This window comes from Sylvia atricapilla, chromosome 11 (genome assembly GCF_009819655.1).
Source record: "Sylvia atricapilla isolate bSylAtr1 chromosome 11, bSylAtr1.pri, whole genome shotgun sequence".
Lineage (NCBI taxonomy): Eukaryota > Metazoa > Chordata > Aves > Passeriformes > Sylviidae > Sylvia > Sylvia atricapilla.
Window position 1 is genome coordinate 11,223,554 of NC_089150.1, and position 14,310 is coordinate 11,237,863.

Here is a 14,310-nt window from a genome sequence, read left to right on the forward strand (position 1 = left end):
CAATTTGTATCGAAGAACATCCAGGTGACGGTGAAATACTAGATTATTTTATTTATTTATTTAGTCAACCAGGAAGTTGTAAAGTTTTTGTTCCCTGGTAAAATAATAGAAGAAGAAATTTTAAAATAAAAATCGTGCTTGCAGAGGGCACAGAGTAAAGCACCAAGATGCAGCAAGGTCTCTTCAGGCAGAGACCCTCATCTCTATGCCTTGAAAAAAGCAATGAAAGCCCCACTATATGCTGGACTGACAATTTATTCCCCAGTTTTGTGCTGCAAACACCATCCTCATGGCCGTGTGGGAGCAGGTCGCAGCTGAGCATCAAGCAGGTGAGCACTGTGGTGGGTACAGAAAATGTATTTAAATATGAGGATTCTTTTTCTCACTGCTTTCAATTAAATCCTCCCTGAAACCTGACCAAAATTGTGTTCAAATGTGATCTTCTTAAGCGTTTGAAAGGTTAGTAAAAGAAAACTTTTATTTTTTTTAAGATAGAAAAACAAGATCAAAACAATCTTTGTTGTATTGACGCTATGGCAAAAATAGTAGATGTTTAATACCGGCTGATGTTGTTCTTGCTGGAGAGAAGGAAAACTGCAAGAAAAAACATGAAAAACACCTAGTTTATACACACAGTAAATGCAGAGAAAATATGCATTCAGCATCCACAGCACAATCAGCCCTGCCAGCCCAGTCCCTCAGAAGACTGGCCCCAGGGCAGGAAGAGGCTAAGGAAACAATAAAAAACAAAAAAAGCAGCCTAATTTGTGTGACTTTGGTCTGTTTGCTGGGCTCCTGCTGAGGAGCCTTGGCCCTGACCCCACACCCCAGGGACTCACCCCCTTCTCTCCAGGAATGTCTCCCTACACCTGCCACAGCCACCCGACATCACTGAGGAAGGTCCCTCCTGTGAGGAGGGTGCTGAGGTGACCAGCTGCTACCCTGGAAAGTGCTTCACTTTGGGACGCTCCAGAGACTACAGTGCAGTTTGGAGGTACCCAGAGTTAGAGGATGATACAGCTTTAAAGACAAGGATCAGGAGCTAGGAAAGATCAAGAGCTGGAAAAGATGCCCCTGCAGTGTGCAGAGCCTGCTGAGACATGACTGCAGCATCACTTCAGCACTGTGTACTTCCTCCCAAGCACTTGTGCTGTCACCCCGTTATGTCCCTATGGGAGGAAGGGCCAGGATGTCCGAGAGGTAAAAGTGAAGCTGTTCCAGCTCTGGTCAGTTCCCGTGGATCCCAGTGAGTGGCAGAACAGTCAGGCAAGTATCTACCTCTCTGTGCTTGCAGCATGGCAGGTTCAGCTCCTCTGTGTCTGATAAGCAGCTCTGAGCAGTTTGAAAGGCAACACGTAAAATCAAATGGTTTAAAGCAATTTAACATGAGCCACCCAGGAAACGGGTTGATGGAGAAGCCACCTAAATCCCCCTGGGAGCATCTGGAACTCCTTTGGTGGGTGTTAGCAATCACAGCTCAGCACCCCCAAACCCACACATGCACCATACTGCTGGCACATCATGATGCTATTTTGCATCATATCCCCCTGGCATAGCCACGGATTTGTCCACTGCTCCCAAAGCTGCCTGTTCCATGCACTCACATCACCCCCAAAAACACAGGCAAAACACCAGCTTTAGCAAAAATGTTTAATCTCTCCTTGATGCATGTGTTTATTTACAAGTACTAAATCTGAAGAACATTAAAATAGGAAATAGCAGGATATTTACACGATCAAAGGGCGCTTGACCAGCTGCGCTGGCCTGTTGCTTCAAGTCTGAAACAATCACAGAAAGGGAATCAGGACTCCGGAGTGTGATTTTTTTTTTCCCCATTTTTCTAAAACCATTAGAATTCTCTGCCTCTCGCCGGGTCCGCCTTAGGTATCCCCCTGCTTTCTTAAAGGACAGCTTGTTGTGCGCTTTGGTCAGGAGCAGGTGAGCCTGGGGGCGTCTCTCCACCCATCCCCCTGCTCCCTGTCCCCAGGCTGGGGCCAGCTCCGGGCGTGACATGGGGCTCCTGCTAAGGGGGACACTCCCAGGCTGGACTGCATTTTTAACCCCAGACTGACGCGAAAGGCAATGACAGCAGGGAGAGACTCCCTTACCTGCAGTGGTTGGGGATCAACCTGCACGGTCCAGCTGCCTCTGGTGGGGGGCCAGAGCAGGAATGCCCAGAAATGCAGGCTCACAACAGGGGATGCTTCTCCACCTCACCCCATTCTGGGGCATGGGCTACACCAGCAGTAAGAGGAGTCTTGTGGATGCTTCCCAGCTTCTTCACACCTTTTCCCCTTCCAAGGCAGGGTCTGACAGAGCCAGTTGTGACCCCACCAGGCTGGTCAAGGGAGGGTGAGCAGCTGCCTGGCACAATTAAGGACGCTGGGCATCATGCGAAAGGCAAAGGTAGCACCAAGAAGCGCCAGAGGCTGTGGGCAGCACTGCAGTGCCCACCTTGCTGACCACCACCCTCCCTGTTAGAGGCAGCAAGGGAATGCCCAAAAGGTGGGGAGCTGCTGGGGCATCCTTTGGTGGAACAAACCGCAGACACCCCAAAGCTCTCCAGTAAGAAGCCAATGGGAACATACGACAGGCAGTCAGCATCACCAGGGGGCTGGAAGAGCCAGGTCACAGCACAAGGGGAGCCCAGAAAGCAGAGCCACACCACGGCACTACCAGACTACTCAGCATGGCCTCCCCCAGAGCCTCTCTGCTGCCCAAATCCACTTCAGACCCACCATGGCAAAAAATCTCATCTGTCCCTCCAGCCCAGCTGAGGGAGCACCCACAGCACTGGTGCTGGGAAAGCAACAGGCTAAGAGACCTCAGCAAATAACAGTGCTTCCAGCCCTCTTTGTCAAAAGGGATATTTTCAGAGAGATGGTCCTACAAACACATATCCATCCACTCTGAACCACCACAAAACCCATGTGCTTGGCTCCCACAACAGCAAGCAAAGCTCCCCAAGACACTCTTACCATTGCAACAGGCAGAACCCATACCAGTCCTGGACAGAGACCTCCCCTTCCATCACCGCAGTGACCACCGATGCATTGGTGCCATCCTCCAGTTTTGCACCAAAGGAAGCTGCAGGCACCCCTCCACCCCACCACAGCAGCAGTAAAATCGACAAAGGGACCCCCGGGGGGGTTCTGTCCCACCAGAGAACCCAGGGAGATGCTGGCAGCCAGCAGTGGCCCCAGCACAGGGCACACAGCTGTCCTTTAAGGTTCTCCAAGTACCACATTTGAGATGTGAACCTCTGAAGTCTTTCTTTTTGCTGTTTGTTTTTTTTCTTTTGGACGAGAAAGTGGCAAATTAATTTCAAATTAAAAAAATAGGTAACAGGTCTAAACAAATCTCTAGTATTCAATACTCGAAGTTTCTTTGTTTTATGGATTTTTTCTTCTGTTTCTTAAAAAGATCAACTCAGACTAAAATCTAGCACAGTCATGCAACAGCCCACAGCTCTCAGAAATCCAGCGACAGCTCAAGGTTTGTACGTTTGGGAAACAATTATAAATTCTTTTTCAAACATAGTTTTGCTGTTGTGGTTGGATTCTTTTGTCATCTTTTTTTTCTTTTTTTTTTTTTTTTTATTTTTTTAATCAGCATCTTCTCTCCTTTCCCTCCTTATTAAAACAAAACAAAACCAAACAAAATTACAACATAATGAGAGATGTGCAGGCTTCAAACAATTGTTCTGCATGGTGAGAAAGGCTTGGAAGTTCCTTCCAGACCATTTGGTATCCTTTTTTTTTTTTCTTTTTTTTTCTTTTTTTTTTGCAGTGGTTGTTTGTTTTGTTTTAACTGGCTGTGTAAATTCATCTCATTTTTATATCGGTTCAATTCTCCTTCAGTTAACTATACAGCACCCCACTGGGGCACGAGAATTAGATTGTAACCACATATATATATATACACACTTTTATTACTTTTTTTTAATTAAAAACTTCATTATTTCTCCCTCTCCCCCCCTTAACTTGCAATTTAAGGGAATGGACAGAAATCAGCTGGGCTTCTCTCCACTTGGATTTCAACAGCCATCCGCTCCTGGCAGAGTGTGGCCCCATGTGCCGTGGCCTGGGCAGTGACAGGAGTTCTCAGTACAGAAAAGTTTTGCTCTTTTTTTTTGGAAGTTTTTGGTCACCTGCTGCCATTCAGGGCAGCATTCAGCACCTTTTCATCTCTGGAAAGCACAAACCCACAAGGAACTGACATTTCCAAGGGGGAAGCTGAGGGAGAGACCTCAGGTCTCCAGCAAAACCCTGTCAGGGCAGAGGCAGCGGAGGGGAGAAGGGGTGACAGCAAGGAGAGAAAAGGGGAGAAAGAAGGAAAAGACAGAGAAAGAAAGGTAAGTCTTGGGTGGAAGGTCCTGCACACATTAGGCTCCCCAGGAAGAGCAGGTGACAGCCCCAAGGCAGCCAGACTCTCAGTTCTTCCATGGGCTGGGAACCCAGTGGGGTTGCCAGGGGGATCCCAGTCAGGAGTGCAGAGGGGCTGCCTACCCTTTCACTGGGGATCTGGTCTCTTCTCCTGCGTCAGCACAAAAAGATGATGGGGAAAAATAAACAGAAAGGGGCTTTGTTAAGGTGGCTCCAGTGCCAGAGAATCTGTCACAAAAAGCCAGGCTGGCTCTCCCATCAACCCTCCTGACAGCCCCCAAGGCCCCACAACCATCCTCCACGCGGCATCATCCCAGGACAGGCCGGAGCAGGCAGCACTGCCCAAACCACCCCATGGCCACCGAACCGGGAAAACAAGGACAAGCTCAACAAAACATCAACCACCCCTCGGCAATGATCCAGGAAAAGAAAAACTAGCCTTGGGATCTCCCTTCCTCTCTGATTTTGACCTCCAGAACCACACAGCAGCATTAAAATAACAGCATCTATCCAGCTAACAGAACTCCCAACTTTTTTTTTTTCTTCTTTTTTTTTTTCGCACTAAACAACATTCAAATAAAACATGGCACAGGACGTATTTTAGAAATATCAAAGCTCAGGGATTTCTCCCTTTCCTGCCCACCCCTAAAGCCCCAACCCCAAATCTCCCCAGCATCAGTCCTTTAGCTTATCTCTTAAAATCGTTTTTGTTAGTTTGTTGCAAAAAATTCAGAGTATTTTCCCCCTCCCATTTTTTGTTATATTTTTTTTCCTTTAAATTAAAAATTTTGTTTGTCTCATGTAAATTGTGCAAATATAGCAGTTAACACTAGTGGCAGAAGGCCAGAGAGAGAGAGAGAAGGGGAGAGAGACAGAAAAAGAGAGAGAAGAAGGAGGAGAGGGGGTGGACAGCTGGGGGGAAGGAAGGAAGAGCAAGTCAAGTACAGTAAAAATAGGAGCCCACCCACCCTCCCTTCACCAAAGTAACAACAACATCCAAAGGCCTTCCTGGAAAGCCCCGCGGTCCCGACCCTCCTTCCTCGTGGGCTCAGGGGCTCTGCCCAGGCCAGGGATGCCCAGCAGGTCCATGGGGCAGGCGACCCCCTTCTCCTCCGCCCAGCATCGCCTCTCTGCAAGGTCCCTGCTGCATCCCGGCCGGGCTGGGGGTTTGTCTGTGGGTCAGGGAGCTGTAGAGACGCTGCTGCTGTTGTCGGGGTGTGTGGTTTTGTCCGCTGAAGCGCGAGGTTTCTGTGTTTGTCCGTGAGAAGCGTGCGGAGGCGCGGCAGCTCCCGCGGGCCCGGCCAGGCCCAGCCCCAAAGTCTTGTGCCCACAGCTGCCGCTGGCCGGTCCTTCCTCCCTCCCTCCCTCCCTCTCTGTCCGTCCATCCGTCTGTCTGTGTGTCCTGCCGCCCCCGCTGCCGGACGCTGGCGCCACTGCTGTCCTCTCAGCTGCTTAAGGCCATTGTGTCGATCGCCTGCTCCAGCTTACTCCGCAGCCGCTGCCTCCGGGCCTGCTCATCCTTCTCCAGCGCAGCTAAAATCTGGGGAGAGAGGGGAGCAGAGAGGGTGAGGAGGTGCCCTCCTGTCCAAAGCGGCTCCTTTTGGGCCACTGGCTCTTTGACGGCATTGGGACATGAGGATGTGGGGCTCCATGGGAAGTACTCTTGTGCCCCAACAGGGCCAAAGGAAGTGTGAGGTGAAAGAAACTACGGTGAGTGGTGCCATCACAAACCAAACCCACTGGGTTCTGCACCAAACCACTAAGGGTCTGCAGTAACACCAGGGATCTGCCTGACACTAATGAGGAGCCAACTTGCACATGGGGAAATGAGGAAAGCACAGCCAAACAGAGGGTGAACCCCAAATCCAAGCCAAAGACACCTTCCCACCATGTCTCTTCACCACTTGACTACAACAATACTGTAACAGCTTAGGGAAGCAGGGGTTGTGTTTCAGAGACAACAATCAAACCATGAACTGGTTCCACAGGCACAAACCCACCAAATCCACAAGGCTTTAGCTGCCACCAGAGTTAAGACCTGTCTCATTTCATCACAACTGGGGGGCAGTGGGCTGTTGGAAGGGGACAGCAGATAGATGCACCAGCAAAGCCCAGTCCTGTTCAAGCGGTGCACCCACAGACACCTGAGAATTACTCTCCTCCCTTGAAATCCTTTCTCTAAACAAGCTGCTGCTAAGGTTGACTGACTGCAGGCTGGAGGAACGGTCCTGTGCCCTGGGCTAGATATGACTGTGCCCCCAGGGCTGGGGAAGGACTGGCAGCAGCAGGAAGGTAGAGAACAAGACTCAGAGTGGAGAAAAGGGAATAACAAAGTGTAAAACAAAGGGGCAATTGCCCTCCCAGCAGCCAGGAGTCTCATCTCACTAATATTATGCCAGCAGAGCAGAAAAACTGATTTAAAAAAACAAACCTGACAGAAATCTCATCTCCTCGGGTGAGCTAGTTGAGAGCAAATTTTTTGCAATTATATATCAGGGCATCCGTCAAAGGGGACTTGATTAACCATTTCATTGGCTGCATAATTGGAAACAAACTGTTGTATAATTAATAGACTTACTAGGAGACAGGCAAAGTCCATCAGGAGCCCTACAGGTAACTTCTTAATGGGGAATCATCTCCCTTTGATTAAGAGCTGCTGCAGTGCTGGCAAATTGTGAAGAGGCAGGCAGAGCGTGCTGAGGAACATTCACCACACTACCACAACCAGCCTCTGGCCACTGAGAGACTGGGTCTCCCCTGGGTTTTTTGGGGGCAGGACCAGGCTGGCCTCTGTCTCCTGGGGCAGTAAGAGATGCCTGATGGGGAGTCTTCTCCCAAAAGAAAGGGGAAAGCTACATCTGGGCACTGGTGTAAGCTCCTGAGGAGGGGAAAAATCACCAGCAAGAGCTGGACACATGTGATTTACCTCCCCTGGCATCAACAACCCAGGGCAGCAGCTGGACTGGCAAGAACTCGTAGATTCTGCCACAAACCTGCTACTGGGGACACTCCCCCATCCATCTCCACAGATGCTCTCAGCCCTCATGCTACACACAGAGTAAAATACCTGTAGTGACGCTCACACAAAAATCAAAACCTCACATGCCTGAAAGGTGCCTGATCTGTAATCAAATGAGATTGGTCAGAGAAGTGAAGGGAAGCCTATTCCCCCTACCTGCCTCCTCTGCCTCTTCCAACCAGACAGCTGTATATCCTGGAATGCTGAGGCACCAGATGATTCCCAAACTGCCCATGCATTTATTTACTCCTCTCTTATCTCAGCCTTATGGAAAAAATGCAGTCAAAGGAAACCTGTGCTCAGTGTAGAGAGACCCAGGTTTGTCACCTGCTGTAAGGAGCCAGGACCACTGATTACCAAGATGCAAGTACCCAAATGAAAATTAATTATGATTTTCATTCACAGCCAATGACAGCATATTATTGCACTGAACAACAGGAAAAATTATTCTCTCCCATTTTGCATCAAAGAGGGTGCAATCGGGCTGCATATAATTGTGCTTAATGAATGAAAACAAACAAAGGGAACAGCTGCGATTTATTAATCCCATTACAAATAATAAAAGAAGTTCCTGAGAGCTGTGAAGACACTTGTGATGCTCAGAGAGCGGGCAACAGCATGACACTTAACATATCTCAGGCTGCTGTTAGGAGGCAGGAAGAGGACCTGTGCCCCTAAAGAGCAGCTCATTAATGCTGTCTCTCGCCGTGCTCTCACCCAGGGCTTGGAGGATTTATTTAAAGATTGTGGGACTTTTAGCCTGGAGAAAGCAAGCACTTGGGGTCAGGAATGGGTCAGGAATGATAGCTGGACCACAGCAAATCTAGATCTTCCAGACTGCCCCACTTTCACTCTCATGGTAGCCACAGAACTATGTACAAACTGTAAAACTCCTTCATGGACAACCCATCACCCAGAGCAACAGGGGCCTCTGGGATGTGCCAACCAAAATTGTCTAAGGACTGGCACAGAGGTCCCACCAGCATGGTCATCAGTACATGGCCACCAGCTGCATGGTGACCACCACACAGCATCTTCCCAAGAACCAGGAACTCTTCCTCTCTCCTGTAAAGCACCAAGTTCTATAGGATATTGACCACCACAATCCCAGTGCTGACCTTAAAACCAAGAGCTTGTTCTGCTCCAACCTGCCCATGGACCCCTTAAATTCACACCTGAAAGAGGCACTGGGAGAAGCCTCTTGGGATGGCTTGGTATAACAGGGACCCCATTTCGTCTCCTGGCTCTGAGTGAGAAGATGTTCTGGCACTCCGTCATCTAAATTAGCCACCATTCAAATAGTCATCAAACTCCTTTATTGGGACAATAAAACCTGTACTATCATGCTATGTGCATAAACCTATATTTTACTGTAGTTACATATTTTATTGCTTTAATAAGATGCAGGCTGTGGATTTGAGCAGAGTTTTGAGAAATTAATCCGTATAAATTACAACAGAGGAGTTCTTAACCATCCTTACTGACATTCACAAAACAAGCACTGGAGAGGCTTGTTTTCATCCTCTAACATCCCTAGGGAGAGGGGCCAAACACCACCTCTACAGCTCCACAGCACTGGTACCATCATGGTGCAGGACTGGTGGCAGTGGATAGGGGAAGCATGCTGAGATAATGCTGGGAACTCTGCAGCCTCATGGAGCTCATGTGGCAAATGTGTAGAAAAATAGGTGTTTCCCACATTACTCACTGCAGAAAATATGAGGAATGAGCACTACCCACTCCTGGCTTCATGCCTCCCAAACCTTTTCTTCTCCACCAGCCCAGGCACAGACATGGAATATGTTCCTATTCCACATTTCATGAAATTTTTTTATAGGAAAAAGCAGGGGACTGCAGAAACAAGGAAGAAGGACTCAAGTGGCAGTTCAGGCCTGACTCTGCCTCACATCTTACCTCATCTTTGTACTTGGTGATGTAGGAGTAGATCTCATGCAGGGCGCTCATGCTGTTGAACTGGCTGAGGTGTAACCGCGACTGCTCCGCCAGGTATGCGCTCATGTCCTGGTCACTGATCGCTGGCATTTTAGCTATATCTGCATAATATCTGCCAGGGAGGAATAGAAGAGTAGGTCAGAAATAGGGACAGGCAGGAAGGGATGGGTCCCTGCCACGATGCTCACAGGGAACAGCCACTGGAAATGCAAGTGAAGAGCATCTTCCCTCCAAGCAGTGACATACAATCATCCATGTAACACTGCTCACTAACAAGTCTCTGAGCACTCCAGAGAGCAGTCAGCACCGTTAGGAATGTGGTCCTGATGGAAAAGCACCCAGCTCAGTCCAATTCTGCTCACCATGCTGGGAAGCCAAGCAGTGTTGCTCTAAGGGACTTTCCCCCTAGCTAAATTACACCCTCTCCTAAACTATACATTTTTTGTCCTTCCCATCCCATTGGCATGTTTTGCCACCAAACCACATGCACCAGAACCCTTCACACCTGCAGCAACACACAAGGTTTTGCTACCACTCTCCTAAGGTCATCATGTCCCTGAAGACAATGTCCCTTTGCATTCAATTAAATACTTGGGGAGCGAACACATGACAAGGTGACATCCTGCCCCTGCAGCGATACACATGCTGTGGTAGTGGAAAAACAGAATATCCAACAGGATGTTCATCACAACCCTGAGAGGACAAAGCTGCAGCATCCCATTACAGCAGGAGAGTTACACCAAGCAGACACACCACTGGGCTGGCTGCTGAGGACTTTTTGAAAACCAGGATTGTGTCCACAAGCCTTGTTTTAAAAGAAATCCCAGCCACAGCAAATGAGCTCTGGCTGCTGCCAGGGAGCAGTATTACCAGCATTTCCACCTGGAAATATAGAGTGCCAGCCTCTCTCAGGTTTGCTCTGCTCCTCATGACTCCTCACTCGGTGAAGTTTCTGGTACAGTGATTAGCATCATTAGTGTCATCAGCTGAACGCTGAGATGGAACACTGCTGAAGCACTTGGACAGGAGCAGATGGCAGCAAGACCACTTGAGAAGATGAATATGAGGATTCACTCCATCCCACTGCACTGAACTCAGCTAGTGATAAACTACTTTGGGCGGTTTTTTACCAAGAGGCTCATTCATACCCAGAAAATAATGCAAGAGAATTTCTGGATGCTGCCAGGAGAGCAGTGGTCTGAGGTGAGGACCTCTGACTAAACCAGGCATCTCCAACACCCCTAGAGAGATCATCCAAGAGTGACATTTCCTAAAGCAGCAGTTTCAAGCTCCAAGTGTTATCATGACACATAGGATGGAAAGAAACCATCATTTTTCAATACAAGTGTGCATAGCTCACATGAACCAAGATTCCAGTCACACCATCCATTCCCAGAGGACATCTGCGACCCCAGCCGTAGTCCCCTTGGGATTCCCCAGGTTTCCCACTTCCTAAGCCCTTCCCTGTGCTATTCCTGCCTCAGATTGGCACAATGCCCTTTTTTCAGTTGGTGCCTGAGCAACAGCAGCAGACAGACCTGCTGTTGGGACTGGCAGTCCCACTCAGCCACCCCTGCACCACTCCCATCCCTCCTCTGCAAAGCTTTGTGACTATAATTGTGCCAAAATCCAGAAATGCTGATTATGCCATAAATCCCTGCAGCAGAGGAACAGTAGCAGACATAGTCACCCCCTGCACAGGACATCTCTGCCCCCTGCTCATCTGTCCCTGGGACCACAGAGGAGGTAAGCAATGGTAAGAACATCCGTCACCACTGAGATCTCCCACATGCCCCCCGGGGATGCTGAATGTCTAGACCAATGTTTAACTCTGAAACGGTTTTATACCTTTTTTTTTCCAGGCACATACACAGAGCTGAATATTTTTGTCATAGAGATGGCAAGGTCAGAGAAATTCACCTTATGAAGCTTATGATGTTCCTACGGGACCCTACTCCAAAGCCCCATCAGCCCCACGCAAAGAACTGCCTCCTATTACAATGCAGCTCATCTCTCATCTCAGGCATCATATTTCAGGGGCACCTTTCCTTCTGATCCAAGCCCTACCTTCCTCAAGGGAAGGCACTTGTCTTTGTACTTGCCTACAAAAACAGTAGGCATGCCAATTGTGCAACAAAAGTATCTGTCCAAGCGAGTATCCAAGGATGATTTACACTACACAGTTCCACCTTTACAAACCACAGAATATGACATTTACTGTTGTCTGGACATCCTTCATTTACTTCGTTCTGTATTTGGTCAAGATGCTGAAAAAAGGGCCCTCAGTTAAGAAAAAAGCTTCATGTTTAGCGCAGCGCATCATCACAAAGGAAAAGTTGCATCAGCAACCTGAAATCTGCCATTTGTAAGTTTTATGAAGTTCCACTTCACAAGACGGCAACATTTGAACCGTAGCTCTATTTGGAGGGCTTTGGAGGACATCTCCTAGGTTTCTCTCCCAAAAGGATAAAGCTAAACACAGCATTATGCCTGAGTGCATCAATCTGTAATCATTCTCATTCAAACCCTGAACCTTTAACACTACATTAATTCAGTGGGACAGAGGGACATCTCTCCTCAGCTAACAGGGAAGATGGAGGGTGCTGGAAGGTGTCAGGCAACTTGCTCCTCTCCCTGCTCCTCAGCACAGAGACAGCAGCCTGAGCAGTGGGAAATGATAATTTTCAAGCATTTCAACAAAACCTGCGTGTATTGTTGTGGTACAAAAAAGGCACTTCTCTAGTTCAAGGCTGACTTCTCACTGCTCTTCAAAAGCAATCAAGAGAGGTGTTAGTAATTCCCTAGAACAGACCAAGTTTTTACAAAAGAAAACATCAGAAAACCTAATAGTGGAGGTTGCTTTCAGCACCCTTAAGCAAGTCATAAACGGCTCCTCAAAACAGTCATTGCAAACTCATTCCAAGAGACAAACATGAGAAAGCATCATCCTCCAAACAAGAGGATCACCTTCCACAAGTCTTGCTTCAGTCAGCTACCACGAGGAGCTCTCCCAACAAGCCACATCCCCACATCCATGAGTATCCACTGCAAGTCCCCCAGGCGAAGCAAGGAGCTATTGCCAAGTCTACTCACCTTTCTACCCAGCTCTTGTAGTTGGGGATGTCCTTGGCATACAGTAGTTTGTTGGAGGGAGAGTCCTTTCCTAGCTTGTGCTCAGAAGTTGAGCAGGAGTCCATGAATGTCTGAGCCACCACAGATAGGCAGGCATCAGTAATACTGTTCTTGTGAATGTCGAACACAAACTGCGGGTTCTTAATCACATTCACCCAAAAACGTAGAGGTAGACTGAGGGATGAAAGAAATAAAAGTCAGCACCTGAACAACACCCTGCAGGGCAGCTGGCACATACATGCACCTCCATTTGTGGAGAAGGATCTTCCCATGACCCAGACTTGGGCAGGTTGCTTTTCCCAGCATTCCAGAGATGCAAGCGTCCTGGGTAAATGGCCATTCCCTCCCGCCCACCCCGACAAGGCCACAGTTCTCTGTGAAGAAATTCCCCAGCACTGCCAACACCTCCAAAGGCAAACCAGGGCAGTACAGATCTATGGTTTCTCCAAGATCCACTCACATTGAAGAGACCCTGCTGAGCCCATGGGTCAAACCAAACACGGTCCCTTTTTCTTACATTAATAATCCCTTTGAAGGTGCTGTGTGGCACTTCACACATCTCCCATGTCAGAGGAGGGAGTTAGCTGGACTCCTCAAGGGACTCATTAGTGCATTTAAAACCAGAGGAAAATTTAGGCGGCCTAAGATGCTGGAAATAAAGCTCTCAGGTGTAGAGACAGCAGGTCTCCTGGTGAGCCATTGACTGGTTGTTTGCTGCATACTGACACACATGCCACCCTCCACGGCTCCACTTCCCAATCCTGCTGCCCCTCTCCTCTCCCAGGAGCATCACAGAGCCTTCCTCATCAGAAATCCTCCTCGCTCCATCATCACCCAGCACCTACATTCAGTGAATGCTTTTATCTTAAACAAAACACACTTTGTTCCCCAGGACTTTCCTAATGAGGGTACTGGGTGCATGTACATATTTCATTTGTGAAGGGAATGGCCTGGAGAAATTAGCTCCACACTTCGAATTAGCACTCAGAGATAAGCACAGGCATTAGTATGCAAGAGCCTGCATGCCCAGCCCCTGAAGAGTGGGGCTTTTTTCCTCCCTTGCCTTTCACTCCTTCTTTTAATATAGGAAGCCGAGTTATAAATCAGTTCCAAGCACTTCCGTGCTCTCACATCTCCATTTAAAAATGTTTCTTTTCCTGCCCTGCTAATTGCAAACAGTTACTGAACTACACAAAAGCGATTTGGCTGCCATTTAACAAATGCCAGACACGGGGAACATACATACCCATCTCCAGTCATGGCAAAATTAGAGAGATGAAATCAGTGAGGCAGCAGAAATGAAAAATGCCAAAGGGGGCTAAGGAGCCAACACCTGCCAGAGCCCTGGCCCCAACAGGGCACCCAGGAGGTCTCATGAGCTGCAGTGTTCAGCCAGGGATCAGCAGAGCAGGGGCTGGCTCTGCAGGCAAGGGCAGGGAGGATGTGCACACACATCTGTGCTGACCTTGTTAGGGAATGGCTGAATGACAGCGAGGTGTGGAAACACCTTCAGGACAGCAAAGATGAGAATTGGGGCTGGCATCCCCGGAGGAGCCCAGAGGGTGGAGAGGCCAAGGTGAGATGGGAACTGAGCCGCTGTGGCCCTCAGCAACTGCAGCCATCAGGGGGGAGCGTGGTGCTTGGGATCTGGGGAAGGGCTGAGGGAGCACTGCATTCCTGGGATTTTTTCTGTGAAGGAAGGCATGCAAGCGATTTACCCACACCCAAAATACAGAGATATGGGCCTCTCTTGTCCTGGATCATTTCCAGGTACATATTTCTGCTCCCTGTGGGAGAGCTTGGAAGCTGTGATGTTGTTAG

At 48.7% G+C, this 14,310-nt stretch overlaps 1 protein-coding gene across 1 annotated transcript in view; it reads right to left on the reverse strand.

Annotated features, from left to right (window-relative positions):
- Positions 1 to 5,762: 5,762 nt before the first annotated feature.
- Positions 5,763 to 14,310, reverse strand: part of PLXNA1 (plexin A1) — a 111,308-nt gene continuing 102,760 nt past the window's right edge. The window contains exons 30-32 of the mRNA XM_066326662.1: positions 12,451 to 12,663; positions 9,319 to 9,469; positions 5,763 to 5,925 (exon numbers count right to left, since the gene is read on the reverse strand). Of these exons, the coding sequence (XP_066182759.1) occupies positions 5,830 to 5,925; positions 9,319 to 9,469; positions 12,451 to 12,663 (460 nt within the window). The 3' untranslated portion in view covers positions 5,763 to 5,829. The remainder of the gene's footprint in view (positions 5,926 to 9,318; positions 9,470 to 12,450; positions 12,664 to 14,310) is intronic.